We start from the raw sequence: 17406 nt of genomic DNA, 5'->3' as shown, positions 1-17406 counted from the left end.
AAGCTCTGGCCCTTACCGCTTAGGTAGATGGTATCTCAGGTTTTTGAACTGCAAGATTTGTTGAGCCTTGTCAAATGACTTAAATCCTGTTTTACCAAGTTTGCCAGACCCTTTCTTGTCTTTATAAATCCCTTCAGTGACCCACCAAGTCATTTCATCTTTTAGAAAGAACCAGAAGCACAGGAATTCAGCAGGGTCTACAGAATTAAACAAATGCCAAGTTCTCAATAAGTAGCCAGAAAATACATTTCTCTAAAAATTACTTCCAACAGCATGTTTTCATAATCAAGTCCCTGACTATGTCATGTCCAACAGATCAGAATTTTCAAAGACACTATTGGAGCTAGATGCATCAGGAGAAATTAGGCACTTAAATACCTTGTTACATGCCAAAGTCCAGTGTTTACAGGTCACCGGTATTTACGTGGCCTTCACATAACCCTTTAGCAGATACTCATAGCCTTGACTGATTGCTGAAATTGTTGGACTTCTCAGTAAAATAGTGGCTTCTTTGTGGAAGGTATCAGTGGTTAGACTAAGCTTGTCAGAGAAGGTCTCAGCCTGAGGTGAGAGGAAATGCCTATTTTAGGGATGCTGAGGGAGCTTTTGTATGTCATGAGCGATTGGATATAAGGAAGAAATTTTTCACTCAGAGGGTGGTGAGGCACTGGAACAGGTTGCCCAGAGAACCTGTGGATGCCCCATCCCTGGAAGTATTCAAGGCCAGGTTGGATGAGGCTTTGGGCAACCTGGTGTAATGGAGGGTTTCCCCACCCATGGCAGGGGGGTTGGAATTAGATGATCTTTGAGGTCCCTTCCAACCCAAACCATTCTATGATACTATGATTCTATGGGCCTTGAGCAGGTCACCAACGCCAGGCCTCAGGCAGCTTGGCTCACACCCAGCCCCAGAAGCATGGGATCTATCCCTGGAAATGCAGCCAGAGGGGAGTTCAGTGCTTGTAAGGTGCAGCAGGGGTTTTGTGAATGATGGTGGACCAAGGAATGGACACAGTAGGCATCAAGAGTTGAGCACAGGGATGCTACTTGCTCCTTGTGCATTGAAACCTCCATGCAGAAGGCTCTCTTACTATTACATTTTGATTTAGGAACGTAGAGGAACGAGGTTAATGCGTTTATTCAACATGCCTGGTGGAAATATTTTAAGACTGCCTTCTCCGTGTAACTATCTTGACTGTTACCAGCTCCTTCAGTTAGAGTCCGCATCAGCGTGAACGCAATTTCCATGCATTGTTTCAGTCTGGAAATGAAACAATTTTCATTAATGGAAACCTGGTTCTCAAGCAGAACAATTAGACCCACTTCAGGTTGAAAAAAGATAAAAGCATGCTAATTTGGATGGAGGACTCTTCTTTCAAGGCAGCCAATTGAGTCATCAGCCTGCCACCCACCTGACCGTCTGACAGGTAATTAGGAGATAGTCCTCTTTTTGTGTGGAGGGTGTGCATAAACCTCCACACGCCGGTGTCACTGCCCGTTGGGACTTCCAGAGGAAAGAGCTAGTCAGTGGCAAAAGAGCAAGGAGAGCACGTTTGTCAGGCTTCACCCAATGAACTGACTCGGTTTTTGTTTTAGCTCATGGTTTTTGTCTTTTAACAGCTACCTGAAGTTTCCGGCAGAAAAGTCGTCATGGCAGACCTGGGCTGCAAAAAGCCCAGCGACTGCACCGTCTCCAGGCTACTCAGTGTTGTGGAGAGTGAACTCCGGGCCGGGAGAGACAAAGGCGACCCCACGGAGAAACAGCTCCAGGTTGTCTTAGAGGATGCGACGCTCTGGCAGAGGTTCAGGGAAGTCACTAATGAGATGATCGTGACCAAGAACGGCAGGTGAGTGATCTGCGCAACGCTGCGGGCTAAGCGTAGATGACAGCCGGGGGGTTAGGAGGTATGATAATAAACTGTGTGCAGACTCGAAAGAACTGCAATGAGTACGTACCAGTTTTATCCCTGCAGCCTTGCAGTCCCCTAAAAACAGCGTATGAATGGAATGGAGTGTCCCTGCTCCTTTTTGGTCACTGCTAAAGCGTTCCTGCCACCCTTTATTCCTGCTTGTGAAACTTGCTGGGGAAATACATTGACTGACTTAAGGCTGCACAAAAAGGAAACTTTTGCAAGAGAATAGACGGTACCTCTCAGAACCTTTTGAAGGACTTCTTGTACCAATAATCATCAGCCTTTATTAGCAAGTCCTTACTTGTAGACCTCAAATTACTCTACAGAAGCAGACTGGTGGTGTTATCCCCAGCTGCAGTTCCTGCCTTTCTGGCCTTGGGTATTAACAGCTTGTACAAGCAGTATGCACTAGAAAGGGGTACCACAAAACTGCCCTACATGGCATGTATATGCAGTCCGGATGGCATGGTCCCACAATTGTATTGCTCTGTAGCTGTTGCTGGTGCCCTCAGAAATGAGGGCGGAATATTGGTTAATACGCAGTTTTAGAAAGACAAAATATTGTGACGTAAACGGATCACATATCTTACTATTTGGGGAACACAGAAAGGCACAGGAAAAGAGTGCAAAACCTGGCAGGAAGGATACTAATCCTGAATCAGACGCTGGCTTGAAGGAGGCTCTCCAGAGAGGTTCTGCTCTGAACTGGACTGACAACAGAGTTCAGCCTGTAGCAGACAGGCAGCTACTAGAATAAGGTTTGCTGGTACAGTGGTGCTAAGGTTTTTACTTAATTTACTCTCGCTGCCTCTCTGCTGTTCTTCCCACTCTAACACACCCCCTCCTTCCCCCCGTAACATGCACACGTTTCTTTTGCAAGACCTCTCAGGAGATCTGCATAGGAGAGAGGAATTAAGAGATGGAGAGAAAGATTAAATCAAATGGTGTAACTTTTATTAATTTCGCAGACTTTGATTTAGCAGAAATTGTGGACGATACTGCTGTTGACTGTAGCTTGACAAGGGACATCGGTGAAAGCAGTTTAAAAGGAAAAATCTAGTCTGTTGGCTCAGCAAGGTTACTCTATTGAGAGAACAGCTACCTTCCCAAAATATCAGCTCCTGGCGTAACACTGCCTATTGCCGTTCTGATTCCTCCTAATAACCTACAGGATTAGAAATCTGCCGAGATTCTCTTTACACTGAGAAGCGGCCTTTGCTTCATTTAAAGTGCTTTAAAAACTGCCATTAGGCTACAAAAAGCTTCTGAGTGGACTTTCACTTCGTATACAGTAGCTTGAACTGGCTCCTTAGTAGCGTAAGTGAGCAAAAATGAGGTAAGATAGGTTTGCCTCAAATTAATTAAATCGGTACAAAGAATCGCACCTTACCGACAGGTTTTTTTTCAGTTTCTTTCCTCTCAGCTAATGTAAATCATGATTGCATGGTGATACTAGTTCTCTCTAAAATGTCTAGGTGAGTGCATAGATAGAATCTTTTTATGATGATGATGAAGGAATTTTTTGTGACTTGAATATGCCTGGTTACTTTTTATTTCATTATGTAAGCTTCCTTATTTTTCTTTGTTCTAACTTACACACTCCTTATCAGCTTGATTCTATTTTTCCTAAAGCCAGTGACAGCTCTAGTAATGTCCATGGGGGAAAGAACAGGTTCTTTATGCTCAAACTACAGCAATTTTGAAATAAAAAAATCATAAACGTATGTTACACAGTCATCTGCACAAATCCTTTTAACAAAGTTACTGTAGCATCGAGGACTGTGAAAAAGGATCTCTTGCATTTCTGAAAGTATCTTCCATAACAAATGCATCAGACACCAAAAAAAGGAAATACAGACAGTGGCCTGCAGCAAAACTCTCTGAACATCTCCATGCATTTCAAAAGGAGGCAAACTTGAGACAGTTTCCTATGAGTGCTGATGTTTTTTTCAGGTTCAAGATCCTTCAGTGATTGTCTCCAGAGGGACTGTCAAGAGAAAAAATATTGATCTAATTCTGCTCCCACTCATATCAGTAGAACTAACTCAAGTCATTCCTGCTGAAGGATATATGAATCCTTTTGAAGACTGTGTTCTATGATCAATGAAAGAAGCCAGTATGAACTTCTGTGTGTGAAAACTAAGGCAGTTTGTGTGGAGACACTGTTAGCAAGACTAAAAAATCAAGCCAAAACCTGATACAGGAGCATCCCAGAGAATGAAAGGCTGATTGATTAGTGATGCTGAAGTGTAAAATTCTAGCATGCACAATTCTATCTGCTGTGGTTGAACCATCTGTAATTGGTACCAAGGGTCCCAAAATGTCATAATTAGGTCAACCAACTTCAGTGTTAATACAGAGATACGTCTCCATTGCTGCATCATGCTTCATTATAATATCACATGCCATAGCAATATGCCTAGGTGCACTGGGAAGATGGTATATTCTGAACAGGACAGGCACCAGTGAAATTAAACTGCACGCTGTATCACAAAATACATCCCAATGGGTGCAGCTGATACGGTGTGAATCAGTCATCTATTTTATGCAGATTTATTGTATTTAATTGGCATTTGAGTATCAAACACTCTGTTTTCTGACTGAGTAGGTTTTCTTTCAGTGTTTATAACCTATTAGCTATGCAGTATCCTGAGACTTTGCAATCCACGTTATTGCCCGGGGGCAGGAAGGTGCCACGGTTCCCTTCTGTGTATGGGGAGAATCGACAGCGGATCAACGCAGGTAGACGTCACGGGGGAGAAGCCCTTTCCAGGCTTAAATACTAAAGCAACTTTACTGGTTACTACACGTGAAAGTTTGATATCAAACATCTTCCCACTCAAGTTCTGTGCTGTGGAGTAATTGTAGCAGGTCTGCGCTAAATAAATTGAAGAGGCTGAAGTGCTCAGCTGTTGCAGTAATGGAGGTCACGTGTGTTCCTACCTGATCATTGAAACAAACATTCTGACTGAGACAAATTTGGAGAAATCATTATTTGCCGTGCTAAAAGACAGACAGACAAATGTGATTTTAACAGTAAAGCCACTTAATCAGCAGAACAAGTGAGGTGGTAGGTTTTCCATCATTAGAGTCTGTACAGTCAAGACATGCTGGTTCAAGTGAGGTGGGGATTAACTGTGTGTGAAGCAGGTTAATGCAGGGAAGTGCTATAATCTCTGTGATACAGGAGGATAGAGTTGATGATGACTTTATTCTCTTCTGGCATTAGTCCATAGGTCTTTTGGGGATAAACTCAAGCCTCTCAAGTAGAAAGGCAGAGAATTCTGCATCGTGGGCAGATGAATTAACGGTCTGCATGTAACACAAATTGTTCTGAGACATCTAGTGAAATTAAATTTTCAGGTGGATGGATTTTCCCCTCCATTTCAATTTCAGGTAAATATCTAGGTGTGTTACTTTGAAGACTGACTGTAGGGGTCTGCAGGGTGCAGGAAGCAATACATCCATGCTTTTTATCACATCCCAGTTTGGTAGCTGGTGCATCCTGGTCAGAGAGACACATTAAATGTAGCATATAAATCATTGGCTGAACTTCTATTTCATTAGAAAGATCACGGTTCAATATATCTTTCTCAATGTTGCATTGGTCCTGCATCACCAAGTATTTATATTAGATGAAAAATCTCAAATTTCTCAAATCCTGTCTTTTCCTGTGAGGAGCAGGTGCTGAATGTATACAGCAAGAACTCTATAAAGCTGTCCAGAAAGGTAAGTGGTGTGCAGGATGTTATAAGAGCGTAGGAGATTATCAGCCGTTGGGAGCCACTGGAGAATATGGCTGTGGGGGCAGAGACTTCTGGTGTTCCTTGAGACATCCTGGAGTTTCATTTCCCTTTTTCTGTATTTTGGACATCTTGCGCTGCTACCTAAGCCTAGAGAGCTACCTTACCTTAGCCCCGTGGCCATAGACCTCAGGCAATTGCTGGGGCTCCTTGGTGTAACCAGTCTCTCTGTACCTATGCAGAAAAGGAGCTTGAAAATTCATTGGCTTGTGCATAAAAACGTGGCATGGCAAAATGGCAGTTGCCAGGAGAGGTCACTATGGAGGTGCCTGGGGCCAGGAGCCTCTTACTCGTAGAAGAATAATGTATAATAATTATTATTATACAGCTATAATAATCCTCCACAGTAACGATGTACATTCCTTGACAAGCTAAGAAACTTAATGAAACGATACCTTTGTTGGGAGACTCCTCTGTTCTGCTGATCACAAATTTTTCCCAGTTCCTGAAACTGCTGGAGTCCTACAAACTCTATTGCTGCAAATTTTCAGGCACCGAGATGCCAGTTCATAGTGATGTGGTATGAATCACAAGTACTGGGACAGAAAGAAAACTTTGGAATGTCCAGCTGTGAGCTGCTGCAAATCTCCTTTACAAAAGAAAAAAATAATAATTAAACAGGTGTTTAGAAAAGTTGAAATTGGACCTTTAAGCACAGAAGGAGCGACACAAAGAAAAAGATGTTTTGAAGTATTTTCCCAAAACTAAACAAAGGCAGGATTTCAGTTTTAAGTGCACAAGACAGCAGGAAGGCTGGATAATGGATATTTAGAGCTTAGTAATGGGCAACACTTAATCTAAGGTAGAACTAAAACCAGAAGAATCTGTCTTGATCAAGCTGATGAGATCAGGGAATATGGAAGAATAGGACCAAATTACTGGAAAGAACTGTCAAGTGCAAGGTCTAACAGCAAGGATTTTAACCAGACTTCTCAAACTGGAGATATATGTAATGGTAGTGGGACAGTATATGCATACTTTTAGAATCATAGAATGGTTTGGGTTGGAAGGGACCTCAAAGATCATCTAGTTCCAACCCCCTGCCATGGGCAGGGACACCTTCCACTAGATCAGGTTGCTCAAAGCCATGTCCAACCTGGACTTGAATACTTCCAGGGATGGAGCACCCACAACTCCTCTGGGCAACCTGTTCCAGTGCCTCACCACCCTCCTGGTGAAGTATTTCTTCCTTAGATCTAATCTAAATCTCCCCTCTTTCAGTTTAAATCCATTGCCCCTTGTCCTATCCCTACATGCCCTTGCAAAAAGTCCCTCTCCAGCTTTCCTGTAGGGCCCTTTTAAGTAATGGAAGGCTGCAATAAGATCTTCTCAGAACAAGCTCAACTCTCTCAGCCTGTCTTCATAGCAGAGGTGTTCTAGCCCTCGGATCATCTTTGTGGCCCTCCTCTGGACTCGCTCCAACAGCTCCATGTCCTTGTGCTGGGGACTCCAGAGCTGAATGCAATATTCCAGGTGGGGTCTCACAAGAGCAGAGTAGAGGGGCAGAATCACCTCCCTCGACCTGCTGGCCACGCTTCTTTGGATGCAGCCCAGGATACAGTTGGCTTTCTGGGCTGCCAGTGCACATTGCCGGCTCATGTTGGGCTTCTCATCCACCAGCACTCCCAAGTCCTTTTCCTCAGGGCTGCTCTCAATCCATTCTCTGCCCAGCCTGTATTTGTGCTTGAGATTGCCCTTTCCCTTAAAAAAGGGAGAAAACACATCTTAGCTAACTACAGACATTTAATATATCCATGTAATTAGAATTCAGGATGTATTTTGAAGAAAAGGGTAAAAAAATATGTGGAAGATAATAGAAAATGAGATAAATAGGCATTTTATTAAATTTAAGTCATGCCAGACTAACCTGACAGGACCCTGATAAAGTAAAGAAGTATTTTTACACAAGGAAAATGTAGCAGACTTATTACGGCATTTAGAATAGTGCTACCTGGAAACCATTACTCAAGTGGGAGATGTTGGGGATTAACACAAGAACCACAGGAAATGACAGACAGAAGTGTCTGACTTTGCTCACAAACATTGTAGAATATGACAGTCCCTTCAAAGGAAGAGAAAAAAAACTTCTTGTATAGAGTAGTGTGGTCAATAAATCTAACTGGAGTCTGATGAGTACCTGGCTGGGATTATGTCCTGAGTGCTGGAGATTGCAGGATGATTTCAGAAGATATATCCAAAGTCAGACAAGGTGAGACTTGGCCACTGGATAGAGCCAGGGGAGTCTAAGCACCAAAGAAGTGCACTTTGTAATAGGATTTTATAGTTAATGCAGTGAATCTGTGGTTCAGCTCCGCTTCCTCAGCCATTTTCAACTCTATTCAATCCTTTTCATGCCTTCTTGTCCCACACCTAAGGATGTATTTAGCATGTCCAGATCCCATGGACTCTGCTGACGCGGTACGTGGTTCATTATGTTCATAACTCTTGGCATGACCACGACCTTAGTGCCCTACTTTAGAGACAACGTTTCTTCTGAATGATTGAAATAAAATAAAACAAAGGACTAACCTTTAAGAGACTTCTTCAGCTAGAGGGAGGGAGGGAGGACGTTTTTTACATTGACCTAACTTGTGAGCATCTGGTCACAAACATACTGAGGAGAGTCTTTCAAAACCAGTTTCCAGTGGTGTCTCCCTCTTTTGTTTCCTGGCCAGGCGCATGTTCCCTGTTTTGAAGATCAGCGTGTCAGGCTTGGACCCAAACGCCATGTATTCCTTCCTGCTGGACTTTGCCCCAACTGATGGCCACCGCTGGAAGTATGTCAACGGAGAATGGGTACCGGCTGGGAAACCAGAGCCACCAAACCACAGCTGCGTCTACATCCACCCAGACTCTCCCAACTTTGGGGCCCATTGGATGAAAGCTGCCATTTCCTTCAGCAAAGTCAAACTTACCAACAAGCTCAATGGGAGTGGGCAGGTATGGCATGATGTTTCCCCATACACCTCTTGGCTTCAATCGCAAGCACCTACCAATCAAGAAATATCAAGGGTGCATTTATGTAATTATAGAGGCCCTTACAGGCCTCTTCACCCACAGATGCCAATTATTCTCCGGAGGCCAAATGTAAACAGGAATAAACAGGCCTTAATTGGCGCTTTCAGATTTTAATGGACTTCTTGATGTTAAGAGAGACAGAGTGCTGTGGTTTACTTAATCATCAGGGGGCTTTTCAGAGTTGGTCTTGTGTGCTGGGGATTTTTACATAGGACTTCAGAGAAGGGGGAAAAAATGGTCACGGGTATTAGGTTTTTGTTGTGTTCCCCCATGTTGTTTGGTGTAAGTGGAATGTTGGCAGGAGTCAGATAGCAGAATAAAAGGCTGCTCCTAAATGAAATAATTACTATGTCTGCTTCTGCATCATGATAATTATCAATATTCTATTGAATCAGCTTTGGCCTTTGGAAAGAAACCACATGTACCAGAAATAAGTGACTTTCTCTTTGAACCCCTTAAAAATGCAAACAGGAAAATTAGTTTTGTTTCGTGTTTTATTTTTGATGATGCATCTAAAGGTAAAATGTTGCACAAGACCTTTTGTTTGCTTGTTTGTTTTGTACAAAACTCCTACATTGGATGATACTTGTCAGCCCAGAATCAATTTCTTTCATGTAAATGTTACACATTCTCCATCTGTTATTTCCATTAGGTTTGCGAGTTACCTCCATAGCCTAGTACCCTAATTAGGTAGGAAATTATCTCAATTTGTACAGACTGGAGAACAGAAAGATGACCTGACTTTTCCCAAGTCACACATGGAATCAGCACACAAGATTTTTTGTGGAGCATAGAATGGGATCTGAATTTGCAAAATCTTGTCCTGCATCCAAGACCTCAGAAGAGTATGCAGGGGGGTAAAAAGCTACAGGAAACCAACTTGGAGGGTAAAAGAGACACTGGGGAAAAAACAAGGGAACACGATACATTTATATGGTGAAGTGGAGAGGAAGGAAAGTAGAAAGGGAGGAAAAGCCAAATGAGAAACAGACCCCAAACAAAAGTCTCTAAATAACAAACAACTGAAGCTCTCCTTGTTTTCTTTTGATGACAGTGTTAAGGTAAACCATGTCCCCACTTTGTGCTTCAGCTTCCCCTTCTGTGGTGTTATTAGAAAGGAATAGCTAACTAGCAGTGCTTTATGCTAATGGCAGTTGCCCAAGTACAGATCTCTTAAAAAAATATCTTTTTCTTGCAGTAGAGAGAATTAAGCAATATAATAGACTTCCTGAGGAAGGTGTGTTATGGAATCAACACTATTCACAGCTTTTAATGCCAGGTTAGAGACATCTGCCAAGGCTTGTTTAGGTATACTTCACCTTGCCCAGAAAGATGACTAGGTGACTCCCTCAGCTCCCTCCTGGCCCTAATTTCTGTGATGGCTTCCAGACAGTAGAAGCAGGACAGGGATTGCCCCTTAACTGCTTCAACAGCCTCTAGTGCAGTGGAAGCCCAATGGTTTGAAGGCCGTAGCTGCTAACACAAACATTCACTAATGCTTCTCTATCGAAAACTTTAGATCCAAGTCCAGTAAGTCTCAGTCTGTTCAGCCCTGTGGTTCATCAGAAGGGAGGAAAGCACCTGCCCTTCTACTCTCAATAATCACTGACTGGGGAGGTTTAGCAGTGACATCTGGTCTATTATAGACCCAGAGCAAAAGAGCAGCTGTGGGATACCAGAGTGGCATTGGGCTCTGTCTGTCTTGTTTTGTTTTCTGCAGATAATGTTGAACTCCCTGCATAAATATGAGCCCCAGGTACACATAGTTCGCGTCGGAGGCCCCCACCGGATGGTGATGAACTGCTCCTTCCCTGAGACGCAGTTCATAGCTGTGACTGCCTATCAAAACGAAGAGGTAGGCGGATGCCATGCTGTGCTCTTGGTCATGACTGATGAGATACATTAACAGCTTATTGGCTACGAGATCAGCACGGACAGACGGGTCCTTTTCTTGCTCCGCCACGGGTCCCATGCAGTGTAATGCTCCATCCAGTCTAACACTTCACCTTCTCTCTGCAGCACAACATTGTCTAATCCAGTGTCTGGCTGCAGTACTAAGCCAGGTTTAGCTTAATATCCTGCCATGGCTATTCCAGACTGGTCCATCTGTCCTGGAACCCCAAATCCTTACTGGAAAAAAAAATATTTTCAAGTCCAATATCTTTCTCCAGCAGTTACTGATAGTTATAATGATAACCTTACCTTCTCCGCACTCCTTCTAATACATACAATTCCAGAACAGTACAACATTCCATGGGAAAATTTCTTCCCAACATCAAAATTGTACTTGAGGGACGTTTTGGATGGTGACAATTGCTAACTCACGTGCCATATCACTTAGCTAGTGTTGCTGTAGATTCGATTCATATTTGGTAGGAATTCCATGTTTAAACTCTCTTGAAAGGGCTCACTATCCCACAGGATTTCCCAGACCAGACCGCAACGTTACGCTGCCACAACTGGTGTTCTGCCTGTGGCACTGATCAATACACAGCACCCTGCAACAAGCTAAGCTCTCTCACAGCCATCCCTGGGAAACATCATGTGTGGGCATGTATTTTGTTGGGATAACCAAGGCTGTTCCACTTAGATTACTCTGGAAGATGTTTTGTCAAGTCTCTATTACAAATTGCTTTCACTAACATGCCTTATTTTCTGTAAACTCAAGATAACAGCTCTCAAAATCAAGTATAATCCCTTTGCCAAAGCCTTCCTGGATGCAAAAGAAAGGTGAGTTCATCTTTTTTTTTTTTTCACTCCAGTATCATTTTGCTGCTGAAAACATTTAAAACTGTGGCATCACAATGTGAAAGATAAATTATATAACTTAATCTTGTTTCTGCTGTCTTAAATCTAGGGTCACCCCACTGAAATTAGTGGGGAGACTCTCTATATCATTATTACCACAGTAGGGTCTGAAGTGGGTGAGTATCCTCTTGGGAATCCTAGGATTTAGCACTGCGTACACAAGAAGCCTGAAATGAGATGGTGTGAATTTCCCCAGTGATGTCATACACCACGCGTGTTCACTACGTTGTCCTTACACTCCAGTGAATCTCATAATTTGATAGTTTGGGGATAATAAAAGTTAACCGCTGATGTAAAAAGCATAACTAAAGTGAAATTGCACAGTAACTGCAACATAAGTGTGTTGCTATTATTAACCCTGTGTGATAATGTGTGATGTGTTTATTTAAAGCAACCAGTAGGTGCTCACTAGGTAGCATATTAGAGATGCTTCCATCGGAAACAAACTGTGGTTTATCTTCCAAAGTTTTACTTGCATCATCCATGCTAATGCAGTGGGGCATCCAAGCGATGCATTCCAGTCCATAATTGCTAATAAATTTTGTTTGTACCTGCTATGTCCTGTGACATGCAAAGTGTCCCACATGCCTGCGGGAGAATCTGTATTTCCATCCCTCTCGCCGCCTGAGAAGCTGCTGTGTCTCAGCGTCAGGGTTCCCAGCTGCGGAGAGGGAATGCTGCCTTCGGCTCGCCTGGCTGAGCAGGAGGCAGAGCCCTGCCTTGGTCTGGGCAGGAGGCCAGGCTCAGGCTGTTGGTGCCAGCAGGAACGGTGCCCACAGGTAGACTTAGAATTCCAGGTTCAGCCCCCAAACTTGGCACAAACTTAGGAACACTTTTAAGCGTGCCACAAAACATAAGTTCCTGCCTCCTTTATGCAGAAAAGTCTACTGCTGTCTAGCAAGTGATTAAAGAAGACGGATTTCTCTCCTTTTTAACTTACTTTTCCTTTTTTTTTTTTACTGAATTGTTCTGGTTTTAACTTTCTTTTGTAATTTCTCAATGAAAAGTTCTGCCACTAAGTATTTTGCTTTTCAGAAACCATCCCAAGGATGCTCCAGAAACAGTCTCTGAAGGTCAACATATGACATACTCTCACTGTAAGGTTTTTATTCATGTCAGCTGGAAGTTTTGTGTGATATGATACGTGCTGGGAGTCTGGGGTTTGATTAACTGGATCATATCACTCACTCACTGAGTCCTGAATTGTGTTCATAGAAAGGGACCCTTTAAAAAAGAAAAAAAAGAAGAAACCTCACAGTAGGAAATAATGTGACAGCTTCTGCAGAGGGATCATTGTCCTTATGATCCAATTTTTCAATATTAGAAGGAATCTAAAATCAAGATGAGATACGGCATTTTTAGGGCTTTCTCTCCTTTTTTTTGTGTATTTTTAACTATGAACTTTTTTGTCACCTAAAAAATTACCATTTATTGGTGAACAGATAGAAAAAAAAAAGGGGGGGTGCAGAGGTTGTGTTTGTTTTAATGATGGTCAGTTTTTCTTTCATTTGTTCTTCGATGTTTGTGACATTTTCTGTTAGTTGTTTTTAGGTCTTGTTTTTAGGATTGGTGGTTTTGAGTTTTTTTTGGTGTTTTTTTTTTGTGGTTTTTTCAATCATCAATTATTTCACAAACTAGTATCTTGGAAACAGCTTGGTATTTCTGAGGCCCAGCTGATTCTGCAGGAAGGCTGGTTGCTTTATCGTACTGCAATACACTGCAGTGGTTTAGTGCAATCATAGCTTTCTTCTGTCTTTCCCTTCGAAGTGGGTGGCTGGTTGATTTCCAACCCGGACACAATGTGTGCATCAGGAAGCTCTAATTATCAGTATACTGGACCTTTGCCTCTGCCAGCTCCACACACTCCCCATGGCTGCGAGCGATACTCAGCACTGCGAGGGCATCGGGCTGCTCCGTACCCACCGTCCTACATGCAGAGAAATCATTCACCGACAGGTACAACTGCCATGCTGCTTTGCTCCCAGGGAACGGACACCCTCTGTGTGACGAGCCCTGCTTTAGGTTAGCGTAAGCTCGGAAACAAGCAAGAGCTGAGGCTAGGAAAGAGCATGATGAGTCTGTAACAATCTGCACCAAACTCTGCATGTGCAAAGTACGTTTAAGGCAACAAAATAAGAGCTGCAAAGAGCTGGGTGCACTGTAACTGTTAATTAAAAATGAGAGTGAATGATCCTGCTTTATTAAAGTACAGCTCCTAATTATATCAAAAGAGCATTGCAAGCCTCCTTTCACCGTCATGCCATGACGCAGTTGTGTGCTCAAGTCAAAGCAGCCCTTAGGAACACGGTAGGACCTGACTTGAGATGAGGGCATTTTGGTATTGCCAGAATGTCTTTTGAGTTCCCTTCACCCTATAGATCTGGTTGCAGATTTCCAGAAATTGATTCTGCTTTGATCAGAGGAAATTGGCCAGAAACAAGAGTAAGGATAAAGTAATCTTCTTGCTAATTATAATTTAGCAAGGCATCCTGTTTAATGGAAATATTTAAGCTTAAGTTAAAAGAAAATCTGTATCAAAACACTGCCAGTCATACAGCAATTATCATTAATGAAAAGACTACTAGTCAGACTTGCAAAGATACATATCCTATGTCTATCATGCTGTACCTTCTCATATATCACACCTGGAATTACAATGGCATCTTGCTACTCTCTTAATAAACATGTGAATCTTGTCCTTATTCGTCCCTGCCCATGGCAGGGGGGTTGGAACTAGATGATCTTTGAGGTCCCTTCCAACCCAAACCATTCTATGATTCCATACCTGTGGTTAGGAACCTCATGATCAGATTGCCCCCTCAGGCCTACCATGTTCTGTTGCCTTAAGACAATGTCTCTGTAACAGTCACTGAGGATTTGTTTCTTGCTTTTTTTCTGCCCAAAGTTAATTTGCTGGAGAGCTCCAGCAATAATCTTCAGGTATTCTCAGGACATGACAGCTGGACTTTGCCATCCTCTCCACATAGTAATTTGCTCTCGGTGCCACACACAAAGGGAGCTGCCAGCCCTGGACCCAGGTAAGCTTATGGAGAAAACTGCTGGTATTAGGAGCAGTGAGGCTTGTAGGACTGCCCTGGTGATTCACACTTTGTTCCAAGCTTTAATCAGTGTCCAGGATTTGAAACACGTCCTATGTGCCCAACTTGAGATTCCTGCACAGATCTTGCCGACAAGCTAATTATCTCCTGCTCCGAAATCAATGGGAGCTTCATTTTTCCCCAGCACTGCTGAAAACCGGGATCTTGGAACAGCCACCGAGAACTCTGGTATCTACAATCTGTGAGCGTTTTAAAGCCAAATTATTTTTCTCTGTATATTCCTCCTTATTTTCCTGTGTGAAATGAGGATTCGACTCCCATGCAGGGATATAACAATTTAATTAATGTTCTATTATAAAAATATTGTTAATAGGGTAGTAAACAGTGCTAGGAATGGCTGGAATTTAGACTTAGAGAGTCAATTATCAAGTATTTTTCCTCCTTTTCACAAAATAAATACACACATTTCTTCTTTAGTTTAGGTACCAGGAAAATCGGCTGTGATTCTTTAAAATGCGTAAGCATTCATGAAAAAGATCTTTAAATCTTGAAACCTCATATGTATATTTGTACATTTCTCTCCAGTCCTCTCTCCAAGGTCACTGGGGTCTGATGGTCGCGGATGGTTTTTCACTTAAGATCTGGAAGGCTGATCTAGCTCAGTAACTCGATTCGGATAGCTGCCTTTTAGCAGATGACGCACTTGACTTTACTGCCGTAAGTCTTGTGCAGGGGAAAATGCTTTGAAATAAGTCATTCAATTTGTACTGCTTTTTTTTCCAGCCACTATCCTTGCCTGTGGACAGTGAGCAACAGTGCCGTAAACGTTGCCAACCCAGGAAGCGAGGTGAACAGCAGCCACTCAAGCATGTTTTTAAGGGGTAACGTCCCCTTACCCACTGCATCATCAGTCCAAATCCCTCTGCAGGGAACGCTGCCCGGCAGCATGGAAACGCAAGGGGAAACCGCTCTAGCCAGACTAGCCGACTCCGCGTGGACATCCTCACACTCCTTTTAATGGACAGGCAGCTCACGCGGGAAGCTCAGCCTAACAAGTGACACAAATTGCAAACGATCCTCTAGAACTGCAGCTCAGAGCAGGGATGTGTATGCAGAACACCAACTTCATCCAACATCACTTTCCATCATGTAAAAGTCAAATGCATAATGCAAAGGCAGGAAATGTTACGGGAACCGGCTCATTACTGTAACCTTTATTTGTCATTCAGGATAATGTCCAGAAAGAATCTTTATAGTTAGTTTTGCTTCTGTATCACATACAAAACGGTCAGAGACATGGGACTAAGTGACGCAGATACAGCAGCTGGATATTTTCGTGTCATTTCAAGTCTTTTCTGTAACTAACGGCCGAGTCCAGGGGCAATCGTGAGCAAGTTCGCAACTGGTAATTTGAAGAGACAGCGCTGCTTGAAAGACTTTCTGCACGTGAAGGTTTTCACAATATCTGAAACTAAACCCTTTGGGGGATCAAATTAGTCTGACACCCTAATGCCAGCTGCACACAGTATTCTCTGTCCCCTTCCCTTCTCCAGCTCCTGTTTGCTGTTTGTGTGCTGTAGGGATAATGGACAGACTCAAGCTGAGGAAGTGGCTGCATTGTAGCAGCAGAGTGAAGGGCATCTAGTTTAGCATTTACAGTCGGATGTGTGACGGTCTTTGAAAGGAAAAGTTCCAATGTCTTCTATATGTACTATATTTGAAAGGATGGAGGGAAAAGAATTACAGAAAAAAGATTCAGCTTGCATTTCCACTTTGCTTCAGGTATAGAGTACAAATAAAACATGAATAAATGGTGTATTATCTCCTCAGTGCCTTTCCAAGGTGTAAACACACACACAGTCTTTTTCACCTAACAGCCTCTGAGCAATCTAAAGCACCTCTGCCAGAAGCAAGTTGACAGGACAGGAATTCTCTATTCCTTGGCCAGTGACTGGCTGTATGCTCTTGAGCATGGTATTTCATGGTTTTCTACCTGTTTTCCCTCTCACCTTTTGTCTGTTTCAGCTTCCTTTTTCAGGCCACAGCTTTTCCTATCGTGTGCAAGTGTAAAATGTCTAGCACAGTGGAGGCCTGATCTTGTCTGGGATTTCTAACCACCAGTGTGATGCAGATAATAAGTCGTCCCCCAATCTTCCTTGTCCTCTCACGTACCTCCTTGGGCAAGCCCTATTAACCTCTCAGAGAAGAGTGCTTCCATTTGATCTCCTGTAGGGGTAAATAAAAAATTGCAAGCTAATTCATGTAGATATATCTCTGTATAATGAAATGTCCAGCAGCAATTCAGTTCTGTTTGCAGTCATGAGCATTGATAGGGGCTGGATCGATAGTCCTCGAAGAGGAAATCCTCAGCATAGGTAGAGAAGAGGATTCTCCAAAGCTCCTGTGAGCTGGTGTTTCTGCTTCTGCCAGATACAGCAACATTCCCTTTGTGAATACTCATTTATTGCACACAGGCTCTGGCAGCAGCGTTTTATTTTGGGTAGACATTAGGGGCAGCAGCAAGGAGAACATTTTTGTTCAGGCCATCAAATGCACATCTGCCTGCTGAACTCAGCAAGCTCCTGTTTCATATTCTATTACCTTGGCCCTGAACCATCCCCTTAAGGTGCTCTCAATGTTACGCGTTTTCATGACTTCCACATCTGGCCTTTCGGATTCACTGCAGGCAAGACACTGTGCCAGGATGCACTCAGTAACACTGTTAGTTTTACTAACTTGTGCTGCTATCCCCTAAAAGCAAAGTAATGAAGTTGCTTTGGGTGTGCACTTTCATTAATTGAAGCA

General features: G+C 43.0%; 1 protein-coding gene across 1 annotated transcript; it reads left to right on the top strand.

Moving 5' to 3' along the window:
- Positions 1–1650: 1650 nt before the first annotated feature.
- TBX19 (T-box transcription factor 19) lies at positions 1651–15619 on the top strand. The gene is made up of 8 exons (XM_086622762.1): positions 1651–1847; positions 8392–8656; positions 10455–10589; positions 11403–11464; positions 12578–12639; positions 13310–13498; positions 14448–14580; positions 15385–15619. Exons 1-8 carry the CDS (start codon positions 1651–1653, stop codon positions 15617–15619), a joined length of 1278 nt encoding a protein of 425 aa, XP_086478888.1.
- Positions 15620–17406: the final 1787 nt, after the last annotated feature.

The sequence above is a fragment of the Tauraco erythrolophus genome, chromosome 1 (assembly GCF_009769465.1).
Source record: "Tauraco erythrolophus isolate bTauEry1 chromosome 1, bTauEry1.pri, whole genome shotgun sequence".
NCBI lineage: Eukaryota > Metazoa > Chordata > Aves > Musophagiformes > Musophagidae > Tauraco > Tauraco erythrolophus.
This window is presented reverse-complemented; position numbering and strand designations above follow the sequence as displayed.